Source organism: Struthio camelus, chromosome 6 (assembly GCF_040807025.1).
Source record: "Struthio camelus isolate bStrCam1 chromosome 6, bStrCam1.hap1, whole genome shotgun sequence".
Lineage (NCBI taxonomy): Eukaryota > Metazoa > Chordata > Aves > Struthioniformes > Struthionidae > Struthio > Struthio camelus.
In genome coordinates, this window is record NC_090947.1 from 34,774,191 (window position 1) to 34,799,457 (window position 25,267).

The window sequence follows — 25,267 nt, forward strand, 5'->3', positions numbered from 1 at the left end:
ATGTACTACTGTAGATCAGACAACTAGAGTTTTACTTCCTTTATTTCACTTACCTATTTTTTATCTGTTTTCTATTTCTACTTTTCTATTTTCTTCCTCTTCTTTTCTCATCTTCTACATTCTTTTTTACTTTTCTTCTTTTCAAAATGCATGTGTACAGTATAAGTTAATGAATTACTATAAGAAAGGTATTTTTCTTGGTTTTTTTATTTGATATTCATGTAAGTTTTTGAGACAAGTTGTTGCTAAACGACATCCTACTAGCCAGATGCTGATGGGTAAGATGAGCAGTGGTCACCAGAGAAACACTGCTTTGTTGAAAAACATAGTGATACAGAATAGGAAACTGGACAAGCGAAACGTTATATGTGAGAAAGTTTAGTGAGAAAGATTTACTCAGAGAGTTTCACATCAATGTGTCAGGTGGCAACATTTTTTGAGGCTTATGCTCGTGCGGTATCTAGAATTGGAAAAAAACGCAGTGATCTCTCTCTCTGCATATTGTTCTGTTGTAGGCATTGAGCTGATCTGTGAAAAAGACATTGATCTTGCGACGCAGGTTCAAGAGCTGCTGGAATTTCTTCATGAGAAGCAGCACGAGCTGGAGCTTAATGCTGACCAAACTCACAAGAGGTTAGAGCAGTGCCTACAACTCCGGCACCTACAGGCTGAAGTCAAGCAGGTGAGAGTTTTTAACCATGTTGCAGAGTTTCAAGCAGGTTTTCAACCGTTACGGTACATGCAAACTGCTTCTGCAGTTGTACCAGCTTCTGCCGAGTGACCCACCTTTAGGCAGACAGTCTTAATAACCTTTCCTTAACAGCGCTTGGTTTGGTGACAGGCTACAGCATGAGCCTTTACAAATAACATTGTACCTTTACAGATAGCGAAGGGCTCTATTCCCTGTTTTGTGCGTATGTATGACTCCATGAATAGCTGTGGGAGATCTGTGCAGAAGTGACCCCAGAGTTCCTCAACTGGAGGATGCCCCATGTGTACCATGTGTTCTGGTAATATGATGAGTTGGGGTCCAGGCTGCAGCGGTTGTGAAGCACTGGCCCAAAGCAAAGGATAATTGAGCTGTGAGGTCTAAGCATTGTGGTAGGTTAGCCTTCTCATTTTTTGCTACACTTCTGTTGACCTCCAGTAATCTTTATCATCTTGTGGGTGAGATAAAAAACTCTATCTGTGGTCCTTATCCTAGGATTTGTTTATCCATCTTAGTATTGTTACACTGCCTTTCTTCCAGATTTTATTCTAGCTCAGGCAGTCATGTTCTGCCTCCCTAGTTTTCCCCTGATATTTTAGTTGGATTCCTTACATTACATTGCTTTCCTGTGCTTCACAGTATAATGCTGCGTTTCCTGCTTCCTATTCCAGAGGTGCCTTCACACTTCAGTGAAGTGCTTGTGTCTGGATTTTATTGGGATGGTATTGGTTTCGTTAGGAAAATCAGGAATGTTTTCCCAGACACCTGAACTGTTCAGGTTTCCATTTTACCAGTACAAGTGTTTATTTTTCCAATCACTACAAGGTATTCGTGAAAAGGATTTTCTTCGTTGTTTGCTAAAAAGAAATCATACAGTATGGTGGGTGTGCAACAGACATGATTATAATTATTCTTTATCCAAAGTGAATTTTTGAGCAATACTTTATCTGAATCGGATTATCATTGCTGGCAAAAAATCTTCACTGTCGGACAACTCTAAAGCTAGAAGCTGGCAGCACCATCAGCAACGAATATATTTTCTTTCAAGGTCTTCTTAGATAGGAATATTTTGCCACCCTAAGTGAGACTAGCACAGAACTGCAGTGAACTTTGATTTTGAAAATGTAGTTGTTTTGCACTTGTGATAATTGAAGCTTCCCCTGGCCTCCTGTATGGGCTCTATAGAGTACTTTGGAATTCTTCTGAAAAAGAGGCTCACTGTCCTATTTATCATCACCATTTAATGTATAGCATATCCATTTTTCCATAGGTTCGCAAAGTCTCTCACACACTGCTTAGTAATTAAGCCTGATGCTTTGTGTGGCAGATCTATGATGGAGTATAGCTGTTTTAAATTAAGATAGAAGATGAGAATAGTGGTATGTGTAGCAGAAATGCTAAAAATACAGGTTATTTCTAGCTGGCCAAATCCTACTAACCCCCTTGACCAGGGCAGTGGGGAGCCAGTCCGCCCTGGGGCTGCTCCCAGAGCTGAACTGGGACAGCGCCGCGCTCTCTGCAAGTGCCTGACATTACTCACCTCACCATGAAGTATTTGCTGGGCCTTAACTATTTTGCAAACCAAAACATAGCCAAAGGAAATAGATTTAGGACTGAACTATCTAATACTTGCTGTGAGAGAAGAGTGAACAGCTGCTTTGAATTAGTATTTCCTTAACTGAGCTTGGGACCATCAGAGCCTTCATCAGTGTGTGACCTTTCAGCAAACCAATAGTGAAGAATCATTTTATTTGTTCAGCTGAATACTTAGGACTCCATTGCTTATTAACCTGTAAATTACTGCAACTACAGTTTCCTTTGGAAGAAGCCAAGTTAAAGTGTATCTGTGCCATATCTATTTGGCGTCCTTGCAGATGAGTCATACTCACAACCATTCAATGAATTTGGGAAATATATTGATTTTGGCTTGTAGTTCATCTCCAGTCTGGTCCGGATTTTCTTCACTTTCATTTTAGTGCATTTGAGACGATGGATGATCTCATTACTAAATTGCACTCACTCTTGTGAATCAGTTGAGATTTGGTTGCCACAAGACACCTACTGTAGCTGTGGTTAAGTTCTGCTGACACAGTAAAATCATTCAAGTCTGGAAAGTGTACATATGTTTGCATTTTGATATAATGGCTCATGGAAATCCAGAGTCTTTTAACTGTCTCTATCTATTTAAGTCCCATTTAGGAGGGATTTCTGCTTTAAATCACATGGGCAAAGGTTTGAATGCCAAGACAATGAATCGAAGTTTGGGGCCATTAAAGCAGAACAATGCAAAGTGTGATGTTCTGTGAACTGTTTTAGCGTGGAAAGAGTATAGTTCAATGATTCACAAACTCTTTGTTATTAAGAAAGAGCCTTCCCAACATATGGTTCCCCTCACTTGGATCCCACTCATTTCCAACGGTAACTACAGGGCTTGGATCACTCACCTAAAAGTAAAAGCAAAATAGAGTTGTGGAGATCAGTTTAAAAAACAAATTCTGTAGTGCTGTGCTTGCAGCTTCTCCTATCCCCTTGCTCTGTCCTTATAGCTTTTATATTTTTTCCTAAGCGTTGAACTTCAACAAATTTAGTCCCAGATATCCCCACAGTACCCTACTACACTTACCTTCCTAGATTGTTTTGAAGCATATTTACTCATTTTCATGTGCCTGTTATCTATCTGCCTAATGCCTATTTGGTATTAGAGTTGCTCCCAGATTAAAATGTCCAAAGGATGATGAGAAGCAGTCACTTTAGGGACACTGAATATGCTTGGATTTTTTATCCTGGTCTAATATATCACAAAGTTCCTGGAAACCTCAATACATTTCTGAACATGGCTAAGATTGCCAGAAGGTGTGCTTGCTAGTGGCTGTGTAGTTTTAGAGAAACTGCAAAGGGACCAGAGGTATAAAAGATTGACTTACATTATTTCGCTATTCAAACTTAAAAATCTATTCTAACCTGACCATCAAGTCAGGAGGAGTTCTGACTAAACTAAACCACCAGACAGAATCACTGCAGGACGCAGATCTCGTTTCACAAGAGTGGAAAGGGTGCACAAGAGGTCATTCACTTTTTATTTTTACTTTTTTTTATTTAACTTTGAAGGTATTTAGCCACTGCTTCTACAAAGGTGATAAAATCTGAAATTTATATGAGATCTCTGTTTAAAGCTATCTCTTTCTTTCGGCCTTTTTGCACATTCCCAGATAATAGTGAATCTATTAATATAGGAAATGATCAGAGAAGTGTCTTGATGCTGTGTTAGCGGCTTCTATACGTATTTTAATGACAAGATATTAAGTGCCATGTAAGTGAGAGTCAGTTTCTGAGCAAGTCTTGTAAACCAGATACAAATGTGTAAATGACCTCTTCCAATCATTTCACAGTCCTAATTCCAGACCAGAGACACAGTGAAAGGCTTTGCAAGTGACTGGATTTTGGACTTAGATTTGAGAAAGCCTTGGGTATGCAACTGAAATTATTTTCTTATATCATAGAAACCACACACACAAAAAGAAGAGAAAAAACTAGCAGGAATGTGTTACCTTAGAAGAAGATGAGGCAAGCCAAGATGAGACCGTGACATTTAAGTGATGGACTTTTAGAAAAAGGATGTGGTCATTTAAGTTGCTTCAAGCAAATGTGATGCGCTAGTGCATGGATGTTCGCTGGGCCTGGAAGGAGCTCTGCCGTGGGCACCTGGACACGCTCCAGGAAGGAGCGATCTGTGGCATGGCAGCAGCCTTGGCCAAGCCGCGTGCCAGGAGGGAGGATGTAAGCACACTGTCTCTGTGAAGGAGGATTTTCATTTCTTATGGATGCAAGCACTGTGGACAGAGGATGGAGTCATTGTGAGGAGGATGAAAAGGGACAGTCCCAGCAATGCCATTGTAGTTCTGGTCTCAGGACCGGGCTACCCCACCAGCTTTGTAGTCTGAGACCTACTAACATGCTCTATTAGGACAGAGGAGATAAAGCAGACAGCCATCAAGGGCGCTTGACTGGGCCTCTCTTTGTTTTCTAGATCTGCAGCTGGAGTATGAACGTGTTAGGTCTGAGTTGCTTCTGTATCTGCAGAAGGTATCTGGAAGGATTGCCAAAGGAAACCAAACCAGTTAGAGTACAATAAGCAGTGTTAGTAATATAATAGCAAGGTTAATCTCCACTTCTTCTAGTTCTAAGTTACCTTTTAGAAGATTACTATATCACTTTGAGTGGCTTCTGTACTGACTAATGTGGTAACTATACATTCATGGGAATTCTGCTTACAAACATCTTTGCAGAAGAGAATTCCAGTTACTTTTCAAAGGAGAAAAGTGAGGCTCTTTTGTGGGTACAGATAATTAACACTAAAAATATATATTGTTACTGTAGAAGCTTCAAAAAAAAAAAAAAAGATTTGCTGTATCTGTCACCCTTATATGTTGCCTATGGTAGTTGATACTGGCTGCTTTAGAAAAAGTTTAGACTTTGCCCTTTCCCCAAGCTAAGGGGAGTTAGCAGGTTCGTTCGTAAAATTCCTGCCGCCTTCTCCAACCACCTTGTCTTTAAACCAACAAATATTATTTGACTTCTTAGCTTTAATAAGTACTAGGAATGTTACAATTCCTCCCATGCTATCTTGAATCAGGAGATGTGAATATGAGGTTTATATTATCTTCAGGCTCAGAAATTGTTTCCTGATTAAACTGATAAGGATGTAAACATTTGCACGAAGAATAAAAGGTAGTAGAGTGAAGGGGGGTTGAAGGTTCTATGTTGCTGATAAGCTTCACACAAGTTGTATCCTGTTACAGCAAACACGCAGTGACTTCTACTTATTGAATCACAAAATGAACTCTGACTTATAGCCCAAGTTACGCTGTTAGAACAATTTCTTGCAATCATCATTACTGAGTTATTTACTCCAGATGAGTACTTAATTCAGTAGCATGGAAGACAGCTTTATTTGATAAAGGCTGATGAAGTATAAAATTTACATTGATTTCAAAGCATTTAGCATTTTGACAATTAGTTTGATTGTAGTGATCAGTTGTGCTAAATATAGTCACTTAAGGCCAAGGGATTGGTCGTTATCTTATTTATTCTGTCTCTCTTTCTCTAAAAATATATATTACATCCTGTTTTTGCCTTTTATATATAAATAATACAATCTAGCCATATACATAAATAACCTATATGAATATGCATATAAATAAATGAATAGGTAGATATATGTATACACATGTATATGTAAATAAAAATATCAAGAGAAAAGAAGTAGGGAGACCTGAGAGTCTGATCTTGCAAACAATTTATTCACAGGTCTAAGCATATTACCTGTAAATGTGTGCAGAGTCAGACCCTGGCTTTGTATTTCTTGGCCTAGAGAGCACATTTGCAAAGCCATATGTGTTTAACATTAAGACGAATGAGAATCCTCAGATCTGAGGGTGAGTACAGTTGGTTGTATGCAGATAAACTTCCCGCTGTCTCCTGTCTAAGGGGTGTTCAGGGAAGAGCAGATAGCAGACTGCACTGGCCGTTTTCTCTTGGTCAGGAATGAAAATGGGAAAAGATCATCTGTGAAAACTCATGTTCTTTAAAAAAATCCTCCAAGCTTGCTCACAACTTTCATGAACAGTTGTGTTTGACTGAGTCATGATCCTGTAGGTTGTAGTTTTTATAGCCACCATGCGTGCAAACTGTGTGAATATCCAGACTGTAGCTGCATGTGCTTTCCCTGAATTGGGTAACGTCAGCTAAGCCACAGGGTTAATCTGATTGATGGGAAAAAAAGTCTGATTTGATTTCAAGGGATGCCTAAATGGAGAGGTAGCATTCTTGACCTGATGCAGCTTTTAAACTCTCTCTTCTTTATGAGAAGGACTTAAATGAAACTTAAAGGATTGGATAGGAAGGTGAACAACTGCCATGGGATCCATGAAGTGAAAACATAAACCCAAATCCATTTTCTGTTTTATCACCTATGCAGTAAACTCCTCAGATTTCAGAGAGCAACGTGAAAAGCTGAGGGTTGGTTTTTACTCTCAAGCTTCTACATTGCATTGGGCTAAATCTAGGCTGCGATTGTTGTAAGAAAGATTTTCAGAGGTGCAGTATTGGCATAAGCATTACTGCCAAGATGAAATCCATCAGAGTCTGGCCTAGAGCCCTTTACCCTGCAAATTACTGATGTGTTCGAGTCAAACAAGACAGTTATACAGAGGAAGACAAGTGCACGACTAACACTAGAGGAAACCTGGCTTCTTTCAGTTATATGATCCCTCTTCCTCCTCGTTCAAGATTGTTGCCTACTAGCCTTTCACAAGTCAAGTTGCTTTTTAAGATTGAGGTTTCCAGTGATACTCTGACAATTTTGAAACTATGATACATCGGAGATGGGAAAAGGCAGGTTGCTTTATGATGCTGTCACTTCAAGTCCTTCCCAGATATTATGAACCTTTAGTTAACTTCAGCTTTCAGTACAGTGTTGTAGTTAATATATGGCTTACTTCTCTGGTGGATGATATAAAGTCCCAGCCGAAAGATTGCCATATGATAATCCCATTTGTTTTCCTTTGAATCTCTGTTGCAAATGCAATAGCACCTGCTGATGGAAGAGAGAAAGTGGACAAATGAAACCTTCCGCACTGTGGTACTGAGCAGAATGCAATTTTCTTCAAATTATGGTCAGCTACATGTGTAGATGGTTCCTCTTTCTTTCTCCTAAGGAAAGCTCATTTTCCTAACCCAGGGAACTGAATGGCTAGAAGTAGGGTGATATATGAAGCAGGGATGAAAAACAAAACAACAGAAAATCCCATTTTCTTTTGGAGAATTTAATGGATCACTTGGTGAAAATGATGGCATGAAAGGGAAATTACTATGCAGAATATGGAAGCAAAGTCAATTTCAAAGCTTTGTAAATCATGAGCTAAATTTAGGGAAGTGATTGCACGGTCAGGATTTCTTGTTCTTCTGTGAATTGAATTCAGCAACTCTCTTGCTTTCTTGGAATAGTTTCACACCCACACAGGTAGAAAATAGGCTTTTAGCTAACACAACAAAGAACTTGCACATGTGTTCTGGGTGCTAATTTTCCAAAAAATGTGTCTTAAAGTAGCATGAACGTTGCTGTGTTTAAAAATAAGTTAAAAACGTCTTGATAGATTTAATTATGCATAGTTAGGATCTGATTCTGCAGTGGTTAAAGCATTCATTAGTCTACAAATAGAATCTGAGAATGCAAGACATTCTTCTTAGCTCCTCATTGCAGGTGGAAACGGTGTCAGGTGAGACCAACTGTGTCTTCTCCTGGCCCCCAAGCTCTGACTTTTGTGGGAAAGAAACACAGGCAAGTGGAGCAAAAGGGAGTTGCAGCATGACCGAGCAAGGTCTATGATCCCAGTCAGAAATCTGAAAAAGCAGCAGACCTTTATGTTTACTTTCACATCTCCCCCTTACTCATTGTGTTTTTGCCCTGGCATATTTGCATAGAGAATTATTCATTTTTGTAATCAAACCTTGGAAGATGAAAGCTTTTCGCCATCTGAATATCCATGTGAATGACTTTAGAAGTTTAATTCTTCAAGCAATAGCTTCTACAATAAGATCTTTGCCCCTCTGACAATTTATACCGTTAAGTTCTTACCCTAGGATTTCCTTTCTGCCCATTCAGCCTGAGACCACACTAAGCAAACTGCCTTTTCTTTAGTTAAGCTGAAGTGTTTTCCAATAGGTGACTGCATAGAGCTTTGTAAGGAAGTAACTTTTCCATAAGCACATCCTTCTTTACAGGTGCTTGGCTGGATCCGGAATGGCGAATCAATGCTGAATGCGAGCCTTGTCAACGCAAGCTCCCTTTCCGAAGCTGAGCAGCTTCAGCGAGAGCATGAACAGTTTCAGCTGGCCATAGAGGTAACATGAATGGGTTAATTTTGTTTCTTCTTCCATGGTGGACAGCATACAGAGGGTTATCTCTTGGGCATCAGTCATTGTTTGTTGAAGGAGAGGAAGGAAGAAAAACTTTAGAAAGGCAATTTATCATTAAACTTATAATGCAGCCGGAGGTTAATAGTGAAATAAATTATTTATCATCAGCAGCTAATCCTTCTGCTGTCAGATATCAGCACTTGCATTCATGAAAATGACATGCACGCATCTCCTGATAATTCTTTTGGTAAGAAATAATAAGATTAAAATTCATAAAGCAATCTGAAAATGGGAGAAGTTCATGAAGTCAGTTTCTTCCCCAGTCCAGATTTGCAGATCGTTTTCAGAGCATTCATTTATGAGTATAATTGTCACTGGATCTTAAATAGCACTCTCCAATACAGTCTTTGTTTGATTGAACTCTTCTGTGTTTGACAGTAGAGGAGAAGTTCATTTAAACCCACATTTTCAAATAACTTTGCTTTGAGCAAGAGATGAGGGGAAATTTTAAGAACTGCCAGCTGAACTGAGCTCTTGCCCCTGCCGGCAGTTGAGATCTGTAACCTAGCCTTTGAACACTAATTGTGAGTCAACTCACTTGCCTCCCACTCACAGGGCCAGGACATGGTGGAAGGAATAGCACCTCCTCCAAGGCCACGGTCCTTTAGATGAGAAGGTAGTGGATGGCTATGAACTCCCCTGAGTAGGACGCTGTGACACTCAGAATTTGGCTCAGTACTTATTACATCCTTGTCATTATGAACACACCATAGACTCACAGTAGACTGTGTTTTAGACTTGCACTGATTACATGTGAGGGGATATATTGCTTTCTTCTGTTCACATATACCCTTCCCTAGATTTTTATGCCAATTGCTACCTTTTTACAAAGCAAAGGAACAGACTGGTAGAACCTTTTCTTTGGCTTGTATATGTCCAAAAAGAATCAAGACTAAACCCGACTTTGAACTATGAAAATAATATTCCCATAGATGGAGATTTGAAAAGATGCCAGGCTAAGGGAAAAGAAGTGTATTTATATCTTCTGGTAAAGTTTGAAGAAGTCAATATACATTATAGTGTTGCTAGTAAGAATAGAGTTTAAATCCCAACACATGACCCGTTTTGATCCAGCTCTACTAACAGTAAGGAAGAAGCAGCTCTTTGTTGTTGCAGGTCCTAAGGGGAAAGCAAGAAGTTTGCTATCAATTCTGTATCAGCTGACTAGCACCAAACCATGCTGACTGCACCTTGGCAGCCTTCACCAGACAGCAGCGGGGGCAAGACACCCACTGTGTGTATTGCCACAGCTTGCTGCTTTTGGGGAAGTGCTTATACTTGATGGTAAATGCAAGTCACAGAGGCATAAGAGGGTTATGCCAGTGTAAGGGGAAAATAAGTTTGCAAAGGAAGAAAACACTAGATTAAATATTTAACGTGTTTAAAGCTCAACATGAGGAAGAGATCAACAAAGCACACAGAGCGTACGGCCTCTAAAGGCATTCTAGATGTTGAATTCATTTTCGTTTAAAATCCTTTAAAGTCTATTTAAAACAAGCATTATGACTCTAACATCAGTAAAGCAGCTGGATATTAAATTTAACCAGTTGTTCTTGAACATCTTTATAAATGTTTCTGCCAAGTATTAATCCTTTTTTGCTAATAGCTTTCTCTACATTACATTATTCATCAGTGTAATACCAGACGATTTCAAGCTTCTTTCCAGGTTCAAGGATTAGATCATAAAAGTATCACATGAGAATTTGTCAGCAGTGGTTACAAACGGGACACAGAACAGAGGAGTCTTTGGGGGCTTTTAGGGCTTCTTTTCGGAAGATTAAAATCAAATATTGGACTAAACTATGCCTGAACACAGCCACTCAGGGGTCTGGGAAGGGTCAGGGGCTATTTTCCCCCAAGCAGCCTACGGAGGAATGTGTAGCTACCATTTGGTTACTCTGAGAGGCGCTGATGAAGTAAGCTGTGGAATGGGGCAGATAATTCAGCCCTGCCTATAAGGTAGCTGGTGAGTTATTTAGGGGAAGGTGGAGGAGAAGCAAAAAGGTTCATCTTGCTTAACTCTGCCCTTGAGGGTGGCACAGTGTAGCTCCAATATAAGTGAATTTACCTTCTGAAACCTATCTTGTGGCTGATATTTCATGCTGTTAAAAAAAATAATAATAATAATGGAGGAGGTTTCTTTAACTATGTGGTCCAAACTGCATTGTCAAAATTTACTAATGAAAACTATTCTGAATATTTCTAATTTCTTTAGTGGGACAGTGGTCCCTCTAAGGCATCTTCATGTTTTCTGGGGCTGATGTGTTGTATTCTGCAGACAGGACAATTGGGCACATGAGTAAAACTGCTGATGCCAGCAAACTGCTTGGCAAAAGTCATATTAGGGTGATTAGGCCCTTGCGTTTGCTTTTGTATCTGCATGGTTGTGTAGGATGCAGTTAGCACTGAGGACAGGATGGGTGTGGGTTCAACACAACAGTTGCCTGCATTGGGTTTGTCAAAAGGGATCCATTGGGATACCTCGTTGTTGTCCAAGGGGCAGTAACTGATCCGTGCAGTTAACCCATCTTGGCCAGTGCTTGCTAGTCTTCAGCTTTAATAACATGTTGCAAATGTATGTGAATAATTACAACCAACATGCTTCGCGGAAGGTGACTGTTAACTGCAGAAAACTCTGAAAATGTTTCACTCTCTCGCATCTCCATGCTCACACCTCGCTTCACCTTTCTACCATGTCTGGCGCATCTATACAACCTCTCTTTCCTCCCCTCATACACAGTCCCTCTTTCATGCCACTTCCTTACAGAAGACCCACCAGAGTGCCCTGCAGGTCCAGCAGAAAGCCGAAGTACTGCTACAGGCTGGGCACTATGATGCCGACGCCATCAGAGAGTGTGCCGAAAAGGTGGCCTTGCACTGGCAGCAGTTGATGCTGAAGATGGAGGACAGGCTCAAACTGGTCAATGCCTCAGTGGCATTCTATAAAACCTCTGAGCAGGTGAGCTGAACCGTGCTGTATCTGTGTCATAGCATACTGCTATAGCAGAGGGTTTAGCTCCCAGCATATACTGGGGAGGTCCTACCTCTGGCCAAGATCACCGGTGCGCTCTCTCCAGTCTTGCAGAGTGTTGAGCTGTTGCAAATATCCACTCAGACTGTTGCGGGGTTGGGGGAGGGTCCCATGTTCAGCAGAGAGCTAGATTCCCTGAGAAGGAGCAGTGCTAGTTTGTCTCCCTTTTACTGAGTGATCCCAAGGGTAGGAGGAGTGTGCCTTCAAAGTCAGCCCTGCTCTACCTTCTAAGCTGCCCTTTGTCTTCTGACCTGTGTTTGCATGTCTCCATCCCCACATTAGATGCAAATCAACCTTCCTAGCACCTGAATATGACCAGTGTGAGCTCTTAGGTGACCCCCAGTTGGCAAACACCAGGGAGAATGCGCTCAGTGATATGCAGTGCTGAGAGCTGAGGGATTTCTACTCTGACCCTGAGTGCAGAGGGTCTTTACCAATAAGAGACCTCACAGTATTGACAAAATTAATTGAAAGGACATTTGCTCTAGCAGTGTAGTAAAGCTCAGCCACAGGTGGAAAACAGAGGTTGAACTGGTCAGAATTGGTTCTCTGGCAGGTATTGCAATAAAAAAAAGGCATTTTGAATTACACAAAAGCTTTCATATTAAAAGTTTTCACTAAAATTATATGGAAACAATATAATTTGTGACATTTTTTCCATTGACTCCTTTCCAAATGGAAGACTTTCTGAAATCCTGTCATTTTAATTTAAAGTCTTAATGTTGCTAGGGTTCATTTTGAGGAAAATAAATCTCCTTTTTCCTTGGAGAACTGCTTGCAATTAATTACTTGCTGTTTTGTGAGCAGCACTAGCCAGTGTTTTCAATAGCGTTTAAATATCAGCATGCCAAAAAAGATGACAAGATATGGAGTAATTTCTCTTAAATCCATCTGCAGCACAGGTGATTACAGCATTAACCGTTATATGTTGACACAACTCTGCCTCCTTCCAGGCATCAGTGTATTGCAAGCACATTCCAGTTGGCTGCTGGTAAAGTTGGATTATTCATCCCTTGCATAAACAGGTGCAACTTGTACTGTAGATGCTCAAATAGCCTTGCATGGTTTAATTTACTGCAGCCAGACAGTTCATGTAAGCGTGGACTGTGCAGGAACCTATGATTTTACAAAGGGGAGCAGTGATTCCCGTTGAAATCTGTATTGTTGTTATCACACAGTTCGTTTCTGAATTAGAGAACTAGACACAGGTAGGTTTTAGCACAGTGAAATATGTCATTATGGGCAGAGGTTATTTTTCCTTAATATCCAGGCTGCAGATCATTCTTGGGCTACTTTTTGGTGTCATTTGTTTAATACATTTTTAAGAATGTTTAAGATGAATACGTTCCTTGTAATGAATGTCTTTCACTGTGAAGAGTTTCAAACAGATTTACAGTCCCTGATGCACTCAGGATTGAAAAAAATTACTGCTGGTGGAGGATTGTGAGAAATGAAAACCATTAAGGGATTCATTACTGCTTTAGACAGTCAGATATGCTGGCCAAAATATGCATAGCCTGTAATTTATCAATTCAGTTGCTCTTCCTGTTTCCAAATCACAGACAAGCATATTACAGTGCCCACCAGTTCATTTGTTAGTTGTGTCTATTCAGCAGATATTTGGGGCAAAGATCATTCCGTCTTTGAATGCTCATAAACTATCTGCTGCAAGTAGCCTGTCTCCCTCTCTTGGGCTGTGTGACTCATCTACAGCCTTTAACTGTCTGTTCCCTGACTGGATGACGATGGATTGGCTGGATCTTGACTTCTCTGATTATCTACAAGGAGTAGCCTTTCAGGGTGGCTAGAGAGACACAACCAGCCAAACCTTTTCATGCCTATCTTCCTCAAAAGCGTTATGTTCTTGGTACACTGGTGGAGCCCTGGCTTTCATGTAGTCTAGTTTCGCTCTGAGTACACTGACAGCTTGTTTTGTATTCATTTAAAATACTGATGATATTCACATGTGCAAGGGAAGTCCTGGTTGGAAAGTTGAAAGGATGTCCATCTGCTTTCATTAATTTTTGATGTCTTCAAAGCCCCAAAGTATATCAGAGTTCTCAAAAACAAGAAGTAAAATGGAAATGCATTTTTTTTTGTGCTAAATAACACTAGGGCACTTGCCCTTCAGTAAGGGTTTGAGGGTGAATGTGGGTTTGCATCGAAGCAAGAAGCTAATTTCAGGTTGTTAAAGGTGAAGATCCTGGAACAGCTTTGCAAAGGATTAGCTGATCAACTCGCCTCCCCAGTTTCTAAATGGAGTTTGAGGTATTCATGAATGAAATTATATAGCAGATAGCCTATGATAGCAGGGAGGGACCAGGTGATCCTAGTGTGTCTCTTTCAGGCCTATGCTCTTAAGCCTGTGGTGTCCTCTGAATATAACTGTATTCAGCTAAAGGAATGAGTAAGAAAAGGGTGAACATGGTTAGCTAGACCTCCAGCAATAAGTTACTGGACACTTAAGTGATCTCAGCAGTGGAGGATGTGGGCAGAGCCCTTTGGCAAAGAAGAGGAAAGTTCCAAACATTTTAGAAAACTCTTTGCAGGTTTCTTCAGTGTCTGCGCAGGACTCAGAGTCACCCTCAGGTTCTGCACTACAGAAGGCTTGGTCTTAACCAGGGCTGCTGCACACACGGTTTTCAGGCTATATTGGTTTATTTACCTCATTCCTATTGTTCTAACAAGATAAAAGAAACTTAGGTAAGCCCGGTACAGTGAAACACCTGCATCCACGTAGGTTGTTGCGCGGATTTAATGTCTGTTGGTTTCCATCAGCCTTTACAAAGGCTGTATTGGGGGCAACTAACGTGCAGCTGAAATGAATTAGTTCCAGCTTCAGACCTTGTTTCAGAAAAGTATTTAAGCATGTGTTTTTCTTTAAATATATGCTAAGTCCCTTGACTTCAATGGGATTTAAACACGTCTAAAGCACCCTTCTGGAACTGGGATTGTTTCCTGAATGATCCACTGGGGCCAGGCTGACCCCTGCCCTGGTACAATGTTTTGAGCTTTTTCCCCATTGTCCATTGGAAAGGAAGAATGATTTAGCACCCTTAAAACAGATTAACTGGATCTTAAACAGTAGTAATCTCTGGGGTAAAGAATCTGATAGATCATTCTGTCCAGGGCCTGTTTATGCTCAGTTATCCTCTATGTCATGGCAGGATGGCTCTCATGGCCCACAGTTCCAAACGCTTCGGTTTGAAACATTTTTAGTTGGCAGACTTCGATTGAATGACATCTTCCTGCTTATGAGTCTGGATAGCTGAACTGCTATGCTCTGGGCTTGCTTCAGGTGTGCAGCGTATTGGAGAGCCTGGAGCAAGAATACAGACGGGATGAAGACTGGTGTGGAGGCCGAGATAAACTTGGACCAGCAGCTGAGATAGACCATGTCATCCCTCTGATCAGCAAACATCTGGAGCAGAAGGAGGCTTTTCTCAAGGTCTCATTTCACTTCTCTAATAAATCAGGAGAACTTCTGAAAGCGTTAAGTAGTCTATTTAGAGCAGCATTGGTGAGTTTGAGAGAATGCTCTGAGGTATGATTCCAGTTCACCTACTGGCTGGCTGTATAAAACCTAGACCAGTTTCCCACTCTTGTTGTAGGTGTGGATAAGCATTGTTATCAAGGCATATTGAGAGAGAGGTCATCAGGTCTAATTATGTATTTGCATTGCACTTGGAGGATGTTAGCTGTGCAGGTTCTAAGTATTCTCAAAATTGCTTATGATGAGCATTATAAATGACAGATATTATATGGCATTTTTGTGCTGGCTTTTACAAAACACACAGCATTTCAAATTCTTTCCTCCAAGCCGGTAACTAATGAACTAGAAACAAGTGAAGCAAATATGTCTCTGCAGGGCAGCCCCAGGATTGAGTCTGAGCTTTCCTCCTGCCTTCCAGGTGCTGCTTTGTAAGAACTGCAGAGCTGACAGGCTGACAAGTCAACTGGCAGCCAGCCTCCCACCTTCCACTAAAAATAATATACAACCTAAAACTACTCTGGCAGGCAAGCCTTAAGAAGTGATACCTATTGAGCGTACATTTTTGGAAGCAATGAGTACATTTCATGAGAGATGAGTTAACTTTGGCTAGGCTGAAAGTCTAGGCGAGGTACTAGCTCTTTGCACATAGTTTTATTGTTGTCATTAATTTGCCTTAAGATATGGAATCACCCACTATATTCAAAATGACTCATGTATTTTAATACATTTATGAGGCTGTTAGTTTATTAGCTGAACTGTAGTTTGTTGACTCTTAGCTGAAGCTCTTTAGTTCCCGTATGAAAGCAGACAGGAGTCTGCAGAACAAGCAGAGAGCTTCCTCGGGTCACCCTCGCTTTCTTTCCTCATCTTTACTAACTCTTCTTTGTGGGGTTGTTTTCCTTAGGCCTGCACGCTGGCACGTCGGAACGCTGAGGTGTTCCTCAAGTACATCCACAGGAACAATGTCAGCATGCCCGGAGTAGCAAGCCATACAAGGGGGCCTGAGCAGCAAGTGAAAGGTTGGTGCACCGAAGCGATGATGGTGCATTGAAGGTGTTTTGTTTGCTTCCTCCTCTGCTGTATTTTTGTCCTAAAGTTTGTGATCATGCTGAAAAGGCATCTAGGATTTTACTGCCTGCTGTCACTCATGTATGCCTGACAACTATGCACTACCACTTTTAGCAGTGGTAGTGAGGCCTCTCAGAAGGTGATCCCTCTTCTTCTAGGCTTTAGTCCTTACACAAAACTCTTGCTATTGTGAGTGATGGGGGGAAAGAAAGGAAAGAGCGTTCTAACGTGGGCCCTGTCTAGCCTCCCTTGTCAAGTGACTCTGTGCAAGTGCAGATGCATTGTGCCATCCCCCATTATGCAGGCAGTCAGGTGAGATGGTCAAACACAGTTTTCCCTGGTATTGCAGAACGCATAAGTAAATAGGCACATATCAAACACAAGGTCAGGATGCCTCCTGTTGCTGCTGAGCACAGGAGAAAACATGCCCCAAACTTGCTTGTCCCTAGGATCGATCTTCTAGTTTTTGTCCCTAGAATAACCCTAGCATATCAAACAGTGATACATCTGAGATGTTTGAAATGCTTCCACTCGTCTGCTTAATCGAATGGTTGTTAATCTGTGCCTAGCAATGCTGCAAGGTGCTGATAAAAATGAGCAAAGCAAATCTGCAGAACTAAACCGCTTTTTTCTTGCTATTGACTTACTTAGAAAGCTGCAGAAAGATACCATTATATATGTGGGAGGGACGGAGGCTTGGGTGGTTGTACATGGGGGTGAAGATGCTGTAATGAAAATACTATTTTTCTTCCTTTCTGTTGATACCAGTTCCTCAGTGTTAATCTGATCTTTGCTCTTCCCCCCCGCCGCTGTCATGGGTTTATCTACCCACAGAAAATGACTGGAAAAGCTATCGAAGACAAAGATATTTGCAATACCCTTGAAATGGGCACTTTAGTTCAGAATAAAAGTGCTGTACTTCCAAAGCAAAGTCAACAATATGGAAAAAAAAATTAGTTTTACTTAGCATGAACTGTTTACACAGAGACCTGATCAAGGAAGCCCATCACAAGCTTTCATTTAATGTTTCTAGTCAGAAAAAATTCCTGATGTCCCCAGCAGGAACACCATGCAGGCTTCTGAATTTTGCCATTCACTCAAGAATTACAATTCTTGTTGACAGTAATAATTGTCAGACTTGCAAACTGGGGGGGATGTGTCCAAATCCATTTGCTGCCAGCAGAGTTGGTACATAAGCAATGAATATCAATACATTTACAAAAAGGGCCCGTGGTAAGAGCGATTATTTATAGTGTGCTGTAAATGGTCATAACTCAGCGTAACTAGTTGAGAAGCTGGACCCGATTGTTTAATGTAATCCGTGTGGGTGCTGCCTGGGCTGCATGTGTCTAAGCCCCCTCTAGTGGATGTTCCACTTTGAGGATAAGGGAGCGTTATCTGTGGAGGTAGTTACCAGCTCTCTGATACTGAACTCCGTACCCAGCAATCCCTGGGATGAGCCGTGGTGCTGCCAGTTACACGTGACTTAGTACACTTTAATTAGAAAACCCAGATTCAAAAATGTTTGTCACTAATATAATGCAACTCTCTGCAGTCCTTCTGTGTGTATCTTTGAGTTAAACCCACAGTGCATTTTTTAGAGCTAAATCGGGCCCTTTTATGAAGTTGATATGGTCTGGCTGAGTACACTTGGGTTTTGAAGAAGAGCATATTTCTTAGACCCCAAGGAGTAGCAGCTCTCTTGCATGCCTTTTCTGATCCTGTGTGTCCACTGCACCTCCTGCGCAGGGAAGAGGTAAAGGGGCCAATACGCAGGCCCCAACCTAACGTTGTGGCCCAGCAGTTACTATTCAGGGAGCATGCGGAGGCTCCCCACGCAGCACTCAGCTGTACAAGAGACCTTACCAGGTATAGCAGACTGGAGGCTCCAGTCTCTTCTCCTAGATCCCGACTCTTCTCCTCCTAGGTCAGCCAGGACCAGACTCCTAAGTAAGCAACAGGAGAGAATGGAAGGGCTGGCAGTAACCTACACCAGTGCATTGACTGGGGTGCATCCCAAGCTCTGTTCTAGCATCTCTTCCTTTACCAGATAACCCTGGAACTACATTTTATTTTAAAACAGCCTTTTTGATCCAATACTTGTTTTTAAGAAGTAGTGTCTCAGGGGCTTTGCCCTTGGGAGTTCGGTCCAGTCAGAGTGAGTAAATTCAGCCTTTTATGGCTTATTTTGCATGCATTCACAGAATCACTAATCATGCAGCCATTTTCCTTTGCCCTATAGCCATTCTGAGTGAGTTGCTGCAGAGGGAGAACCGGGTCCTTCACTTCTGGACCCTGAAGAAGCGGAGATTAGATCAGTGCCAACAGTACGTTGTCTTTGAACGCAGTGCCAAACAGGTAGTGTAAAAAACCCACTTTGTCTGTCTTGACAGGGTATAAATACTCCCTGTATCTGTGTGATGCCTCTGTGTGGAGTTCCTGTTGCAACCCTGGGTTGTATTTAAAGACTGTAACTTTTGGCAGCAAGAAAAGCATATATTTTTAAAGCAGTCTGAAAAAACAAAGCCCAACAGCCAAAACCCAGTATTTTTGCCAGGACAGTTTCATTTCCAATTTTATTCATCTTTTTGAAAATAAATGCAAGACCAAACTTGTTTTACTGAGCTACTGCTGAATGAGAAAACTATTTTCTCCGTGTGCAGGTTTGCCTGTATATAGGTAGAATTCGCTACTTTCCCTTTTCTCCTAGGAAATATACAGTACCTTGGGTACCCTCTCCCATCTACTTTAATTAATGTGTTCTTTTTATATATTCCTAGAAAGTGTTTTAATACACACAGTATTAAGTCCCAGTGGATCTGGTATCCTTCATTTGGCAGACTTTTGTCAGAAGATTAGTTCCTGAAATACAAAGACTGTTTGTTTTGTTTTTCCTTTGGTTGTTTTTGACATTCACAGGCCTTAGACTGGATCCAAGAAACAGGCGAATATTACCTCTCTACTCACAACTCCACAGGGGAATCAGCAGAAGAAACTCAGGAACTGCTAAAGGAATATGGGGAATTCAGAGTACCTGCCAAGGTAAACGGTGACATGAATCTGATTATGGCATCTGCCTTAGCCTTTATTTATGGTCCTCTTTCAATGCCTTAGATCTCTGCAATAATATTCTCTTGATTTTGTATTTTCTTCCTGGCGTTCCTAGCCCAGAAGAAAAATTTCTTTTGAGAATTGTGACATTTACTTTGTAGCAAGACATGAGCACAAAAAGGAGGCTTTCTGTCTGTTGGTCTGTTTTGGTTATGAAGCATTTTTGCTCTAATCAGAAGGAAGGGAAAGTTGATTTGCATGTAGAGTTCACAGCAACCTCATGCCGAACTGAGACATACCCAACCTCCATCCTCAAGCAATCATACAAGGAGAATGATACAGAATAATACAGGCTAATTAATCCATTGCCTCTGAACATATCCAAGGTCATCTTGGATTCACTGTCTGTTTCTTCTGTCATTACAACCACAATTTGTTTTTATTAATTCCAGCTGGACTGATCACGGATGATCATTCCTCTCATTATAAATGTTCTACTGATCCCAGTGAAATACTTTGATACTTCGTAAACTCTGGGGTGAGCATTTGTTAATACAAAGCTGCATTACTGAGAATCTATTATAAATTTATGTGGAGCAATTCTGAGAAATCTGGGCTTTTGCAGAGTAATAGTGATTGGATCTGCTTCAGCCAAATTAATTCAAACCATAGGTAATTCAGAGACAGTGAATCCACAGGGGTATTAACATTCACTGATAAGGATCTAAATTGCGAAGTCAGACTGGAGCAGGACACGGCTTTGGTATTACATAGCTTCATCTCACTCTTGTCCTGAAATTGATCTTCTGTAATCCTTAAATTCCTCATTAGGCTGTCCATGTTTGCATGGGTTTGATTCACAGAGTTTGTGTTCTTTCTTATCCCCTTCTTTTCTCCTGATTTTGAAGGTTTGTGAAAATGGGGGATAAACAGCAGTGGATAAACATGAATTTAATCAGGCAGGATCCATGCAGCATTCCTTTAACAATACTTCTGGACTCTAACCATCCATAATCAGTCCACTTCCGATCATGTACCAGTTTATCACTTAACCTTGATCAGAAGAATCCTGCTTCATCCTGAAGTTTCCAAGCTATTTCAACTTGTGACTTAGCCCAGGATTGGATTTTATACCTTGCTCCTTATTGACCATTACCAGCTGTTCCTTCCGCTGACACATCTAGTCCTGCCCACCCTGGCTGTAGTAAATCACTTTCCTGCAGCTGACCTAGAAGATTTCCTGTGCCACATGCAGGACTCTGCTGTTCAATTATTTTTCCTGGTGACATTTCTTGAATTTAGTTTAGTGTTTGAAACCTGCTAGATGCTTTCTGGTCTGCCATGCGTTTGTCCATTTGTGACCAGGTTGCTGATAATGTTATGTACCTGTCAGTATGTCTCGCTTCAGGCAAAGTTCTCTGCATCTCTGAAAAGCAGCTCTCCAGTGTCTATGGGGATACAACTGATTCTTCTGCTTTTGAGGAGTAACGTGCATTACAACTGGAATTCAATTTCTATAGCTGATATCTCTGTTTTTATAAGCGTTTTGCGCTTGAGTTGGCTCAGACGTAGGATCCAGGCACCCTCAATTTCTGAGAGGGATTAGCAATCTAAACCAAAATTTGTCTTTAGAATTTATAATTGGCCCCTTTGTGCCAGATTTGCATGTTCCTTGACGTTGAATACCATGGTGACTAAGGGACAATCAGCACCCAAATAGAATAGAAAAGACCTCTGGAAGGTTTGGGAGCTTGGTGTACATTTTATAGAGTTGAGGCCTTTTTTAGTTTGTAATGCTCCAGCTGGAGCTCACTGGGAATTTTATAGTCAACCAGAAACCTGGATTTAAATTTTATTTGTTTCTAAAGCAAAGATCAGTGACTCAAACCCACTTTGTTGGCTGATATCTGGTGTACTAATGACCTGCCTACACTGGTCAGCAGAACCACCAAGATACAGATTCAAAGTAACTGGGTACATATCATGATGTGTGATTTTTAAATCTTGTCTGCTAGTGCAAGGCACGCAAAAATAAGTTTTTGCTTATGGGAAGGAGATGCGTCTACTTTCCCTTATAAAAATGTCATTCCTTCATATTTTGCTGGGGAAAGTTTAAAGCACCTAATTCTGTATAAGATGAAGTATGGACTCTGTTTAATGATGTACCTGAACTTGTGAGCTGCTTCTAACTGCTATGTGAATTAAATGCGAAGGAAGTAATAATGTAACGAAACTGTATTTTGGGCAGCAAACGAAAGAGAAAGTGAAGCTCCTCATCCAGCTGGCTGACAGCTTTGTAGAAAAAGGACATATACACGCCACTGAAATTAGGAAGTGGGTCACCACTGTTGACAAACGCTACCGTGACTTCTCTCTCAGGATGGGGAAATACCGCTACTCCCTGGAAAAAGCTCTTGGAATCAATACAGAGGTACTGTAAGTCTGTGTCCTGCTGGCTTTTTTACCCAAGCTGAAAGTCACGGAGGGAAATGAAGACTATAGAATGAGTGCTACAGGTTATCATATATGTATTGGAAACACTTAAAACCCAGCTAACCTCAGAATTGTTCTTCCTGAAGGAAGAATGCTTTATTAATTATGACAGATCAGTAAAATAAGAAGGAGGCAGATGAAGATCAGACTTTCTGAATAAATGTTTGCACTATTTCAGGAAGACCATACAGTACTGGGAAGGAGTGGGAAGCACATTATTTGAATAAAAGTCTATATTAATTTTAGCGTAAGCCATAATCCTGTTCTCACACCATCATCTTCAGTCAAAACCAGGATTTGACTGCAAGTTTCCACGTTCTTATCCTTTAAGCAAATGAAAAAATGACCCCCAACCTCATCTCTGAGCTCTTTTAGGGGAAACAGAGTAAAACAAAATATGATCCTCCTGCTATTCCCTGGCTGCAGTATTAAGGAGCATGTCAGAAGCAGAAACTCTTAAATAGCTTTCAGTTGGCCATCCTTCAAAATTAAGTATCAAAGAAGTATAAATAAATTCCCTCACTTACACCTTCAAAATACCTTTAAAAATGCTATTCTTTGTAGGGTCTCTGTTTTAAACAACACTGCTAATTGCTTTCTGGAAAGGTATTTCCGTGACGGAAAGCTGTTGGAAGCAGGGATTGCAGGTGGACTCTTACTGAGTATTGCCCTACTTTACCAGACTATTTATGAAATTAGACACAAGGCAATTAATTTAGGTGTGAAGGAATAAGGTAAAATTGAGACCTTTGGTCTATGCTTATTCCTAGACAGAAGTAAGAGTGGAGGCTCTTTGAATTCCTAGTCAGTATTTTTTAAGATTCTCTCCAGTGTAAAGGTAAGGGAAGGGTAATCTCTCCCTTTCTCTCCTTAGTTCTTCTGAATCTCTCTGAATTTCCTTCTTTCTGCCATTGGTAGCTTTATCCTACTTTTGTCCCTTCTCATCCATTTAACCTCACGAGCATGTTGCCTTTTACACAGCAGTAGGATTACACTGAATTTAAAATTGCGCTGTTACTGTTTCTAGGATAACAAGGACCTAGAACTAGATATTATTCCAGCGAGTCTTTCGGACCGGGAGGTAAAACTGCGAGATGCAAACCATGAAGTCAATGAAGAAAAAAGAAAGTCGGCCAGAAAGAAAGAGTATGTCCAAAAACTCTCTCAGTCTGCAATGAGACGTTATCTAACAGTGATTCTATGATATTTGCATGACCAGAACCCACTGACAGCACTATAATTCCTTTCAGGTGTAGGACTCTTGAGATAGGCTTGCATTGGTAGAGCAGAAGTTGTGACTGTAGGTTGGGGAAAGATTTCAGAACATAGAGCTTGTTTTTTTGTTTTTCTGTTTAATCAGAAGTTACTTTTGAAAAAGGGAGGGAGTCAAGCATTTTGATTAGACCTTGATGTCATGGAGATAGTCATTGTCATGATGTCTTTCCCGCTGTATGGGAAAAGTAGAATGGGTAGAAGAATTGAAAACCATCTGCACATGTCTAGTTGCAATCTAAACTCCATTGACATCAAGAGGAGTTGACTGTGCGTTTCAATGAACTCAGATTTCACTGGAAGTTCAATTTCAAATTTCAATGGATGTAGAACTGAAATTGAAAACTGAATTGAAAGTATTTCATGCTAGAGTAAATATTGGGAGAGTACTCTTTTAAAATCTGGAAACAATTTAATTTTACAGTATTTTTTCCTAGTTTTTGTGTGTTGATATTAAGGAAAGCATTTGCACAGATGATCCTTCTCAGTCCTCTGAAATATCCACTGCAGTGGATAACCTTGATGAGAAGAAATTGTTCCTACTTTAAGGACAGAGGGTACGCTTAGTCCACCTGTGGCTCATTTTCCAAACACCGGGCCTTTCAACTTTGAGATGCCCAGCTTGAGGCACTGAAGAGTCGTTGTTGGTCTCTCCAGAAGTCTGGATTGCCTCCAGTTAGGTACCAAGCTATTGAAGGCTCTTCAGGCTAGTGATCTCTCCCTACTCCGTCAATATTCCCACGTAAGGTTAAGCTTCAGTGTGACTTACAGCTAAATATTTGTGAAGATAAGGGATTGTGGGTCACTCTCAAGTCCTTACTTATGCAAAAAAGCAGTAACGTTGATGAGAATCAGTTACCCATTAAGGCTGAGCGTGTAGATAATAAACCACACCACAGGGCTGCAGAAATACAAGTTGTTGGAATTTTATTCAGAAAAGATATTTTAAAAATAACCTCACAAGTATGAAGCGAGATGTCATCCATGGAGCTGGAACGTGCAGGGTGGGGCAGCTGAAGGTTTAGAGTGGAAATACACCCATTTGTGAAGTCAACAGAAAGAAGTTTTGTTTTCTGTTCATTGTACAAAAACCTATCATGTCCAAAGCACCTAAAATACTTTCTTTTTCCAGATTCATCATGGCTGAGCTGCTTCAAACTGAAAAAGCTTATGTCAGGGACTTACATGAATGTTTAGAGGTAAGTTAAAGCCTAGAGAATCTCCCGTATTCTCAGGAAGGACATGGCATCCTGTCATGTACTAGTGGTGCTGTTCACTACACCACAAAGTGCCAGTGCAGGGCTGGCCTGAAAAAGAGTCTATGTGGGAGTGCCACTGTCCCTGGGTTAACTACAGGATTGTTCTTTCCCTGCAGGAGCCCTGAGGGAAGATAAAGAGCCAGGGCTGGAGAGAGCAGGCAAGCCAGGTCCTCCTGGTGGTGGGAGCTGGGTGGGCATCAGAGCGAGCTTTTCTCCCTCTGGCAGAACCAAGCCCTGTGCTCCCCACATGTGACTGTAAATGTCTGCAGCCCTGGGGACGCCTGAGTGCATCCTATATTGCAAAGCTGTGCTCATCCCCTTGGAGAGCAAAAGCAGTTCCCTGGGACTCAGCAAGGAGCAATATGTTTGTGAGTTGACGTGAAATTTGTTGGTTTACAATCTTTTTTGAATTATGGAGCATTTCCTTAAGAATTATCACCCATTCCTTTGGATCATATTAAGCTAGAGAAAGAGCTGGATTTGCTCTGTCAAATAGTTTGCCTAGCTATGCTGAAGGGTGTTTCTGAAGGGTCTGTGATTCTCAGGGCAAAAAGCAGCGTGTGTTTCAGTGCGGTCTATCAGCTCTCATGTTCCTGAGGCTAGAAAGTGAGTTTTATGTATCTGATACTACTGAAGGGGCAAATCCAACTTTTAACTATTTCTCCCTACAGTTCTCGGGCACCATCAGTTGGACAGCAAAGACAGGTGTTGTTGGCATGTTTTTGCTTTTCCCTCAGACTTCTTGGCGCCAGCACTCTGAATTTCTCAGGAGAGCTTTTTGTGACACTGGAACATTATTTTTTTAGCTTGTTTATTTAATCTCAAAGTGCATGGTTCTCTTGTCAGCCTGTGCCTTTGGCAGTGAAACAGAGAGATCTTTTCTTTTGTACTGCATTTACTCTCAAAACTAAGAA

The 25,267-nt window shown here is 41.0% G+C and overlaps 1 protein-coding gene across 8 annotated transcripts in view; it reads left to right on the forward strand.

The window, feature by feature from the left end:
- KALRN (kalirin RhoGEF kinase) overlaps window positions 1-25,267 on the forward strand; it is a 528,885-nt gene that overhangs the window by 343,292 nt on the left and 160,326 nt on the right. For 6 of the 8 annotated variants that reach the window (XM_068949099.1, XM_068949100.1, XM_068949097.1 and 3 more), the window contains exons 15-24: window positions 516-682; window positions 8,492-8,611; window positions 11,427-11,645; window positions 15,016-15,165; window positions 16,115-16,229; window positions 18,521-18,636; window positions 19,198-19,320; window positions 21,578-21,760; window positions 22,850-22,968; window positions 24,227-24,293. In XM_068949099.1, the coding sequence (XP_068805200.1) occupies window positions 516-682; window positions 8,492-8,611; window positions 11,427-11,645; window positions 15,016-15,165; window positions 16,115-16,229; window positions 18,521-18,636; window positions 19,198-19,320; window positions 21,578-21,760; window positions 22,850-22,968; window positions 24,227-24,293 (1,379 nt within the window). The remainder of the gene's footprint in view (window positions 1-515; window positions 683-8,491; window positions 8,612-11,426; window positions 11,646-15,015; window positions 15,166-16,114; window positions 16,230-18,520; window positions 18,637-19,197; window positions 19,321-21,577; window positions 21,761-22,849; window positions 22,969-24,226; window positions 24,294-25,267) is intronic. The other 2 variants (XM_068949098.1, XM_068949101.1) reach the window with 1 other exon arrangement.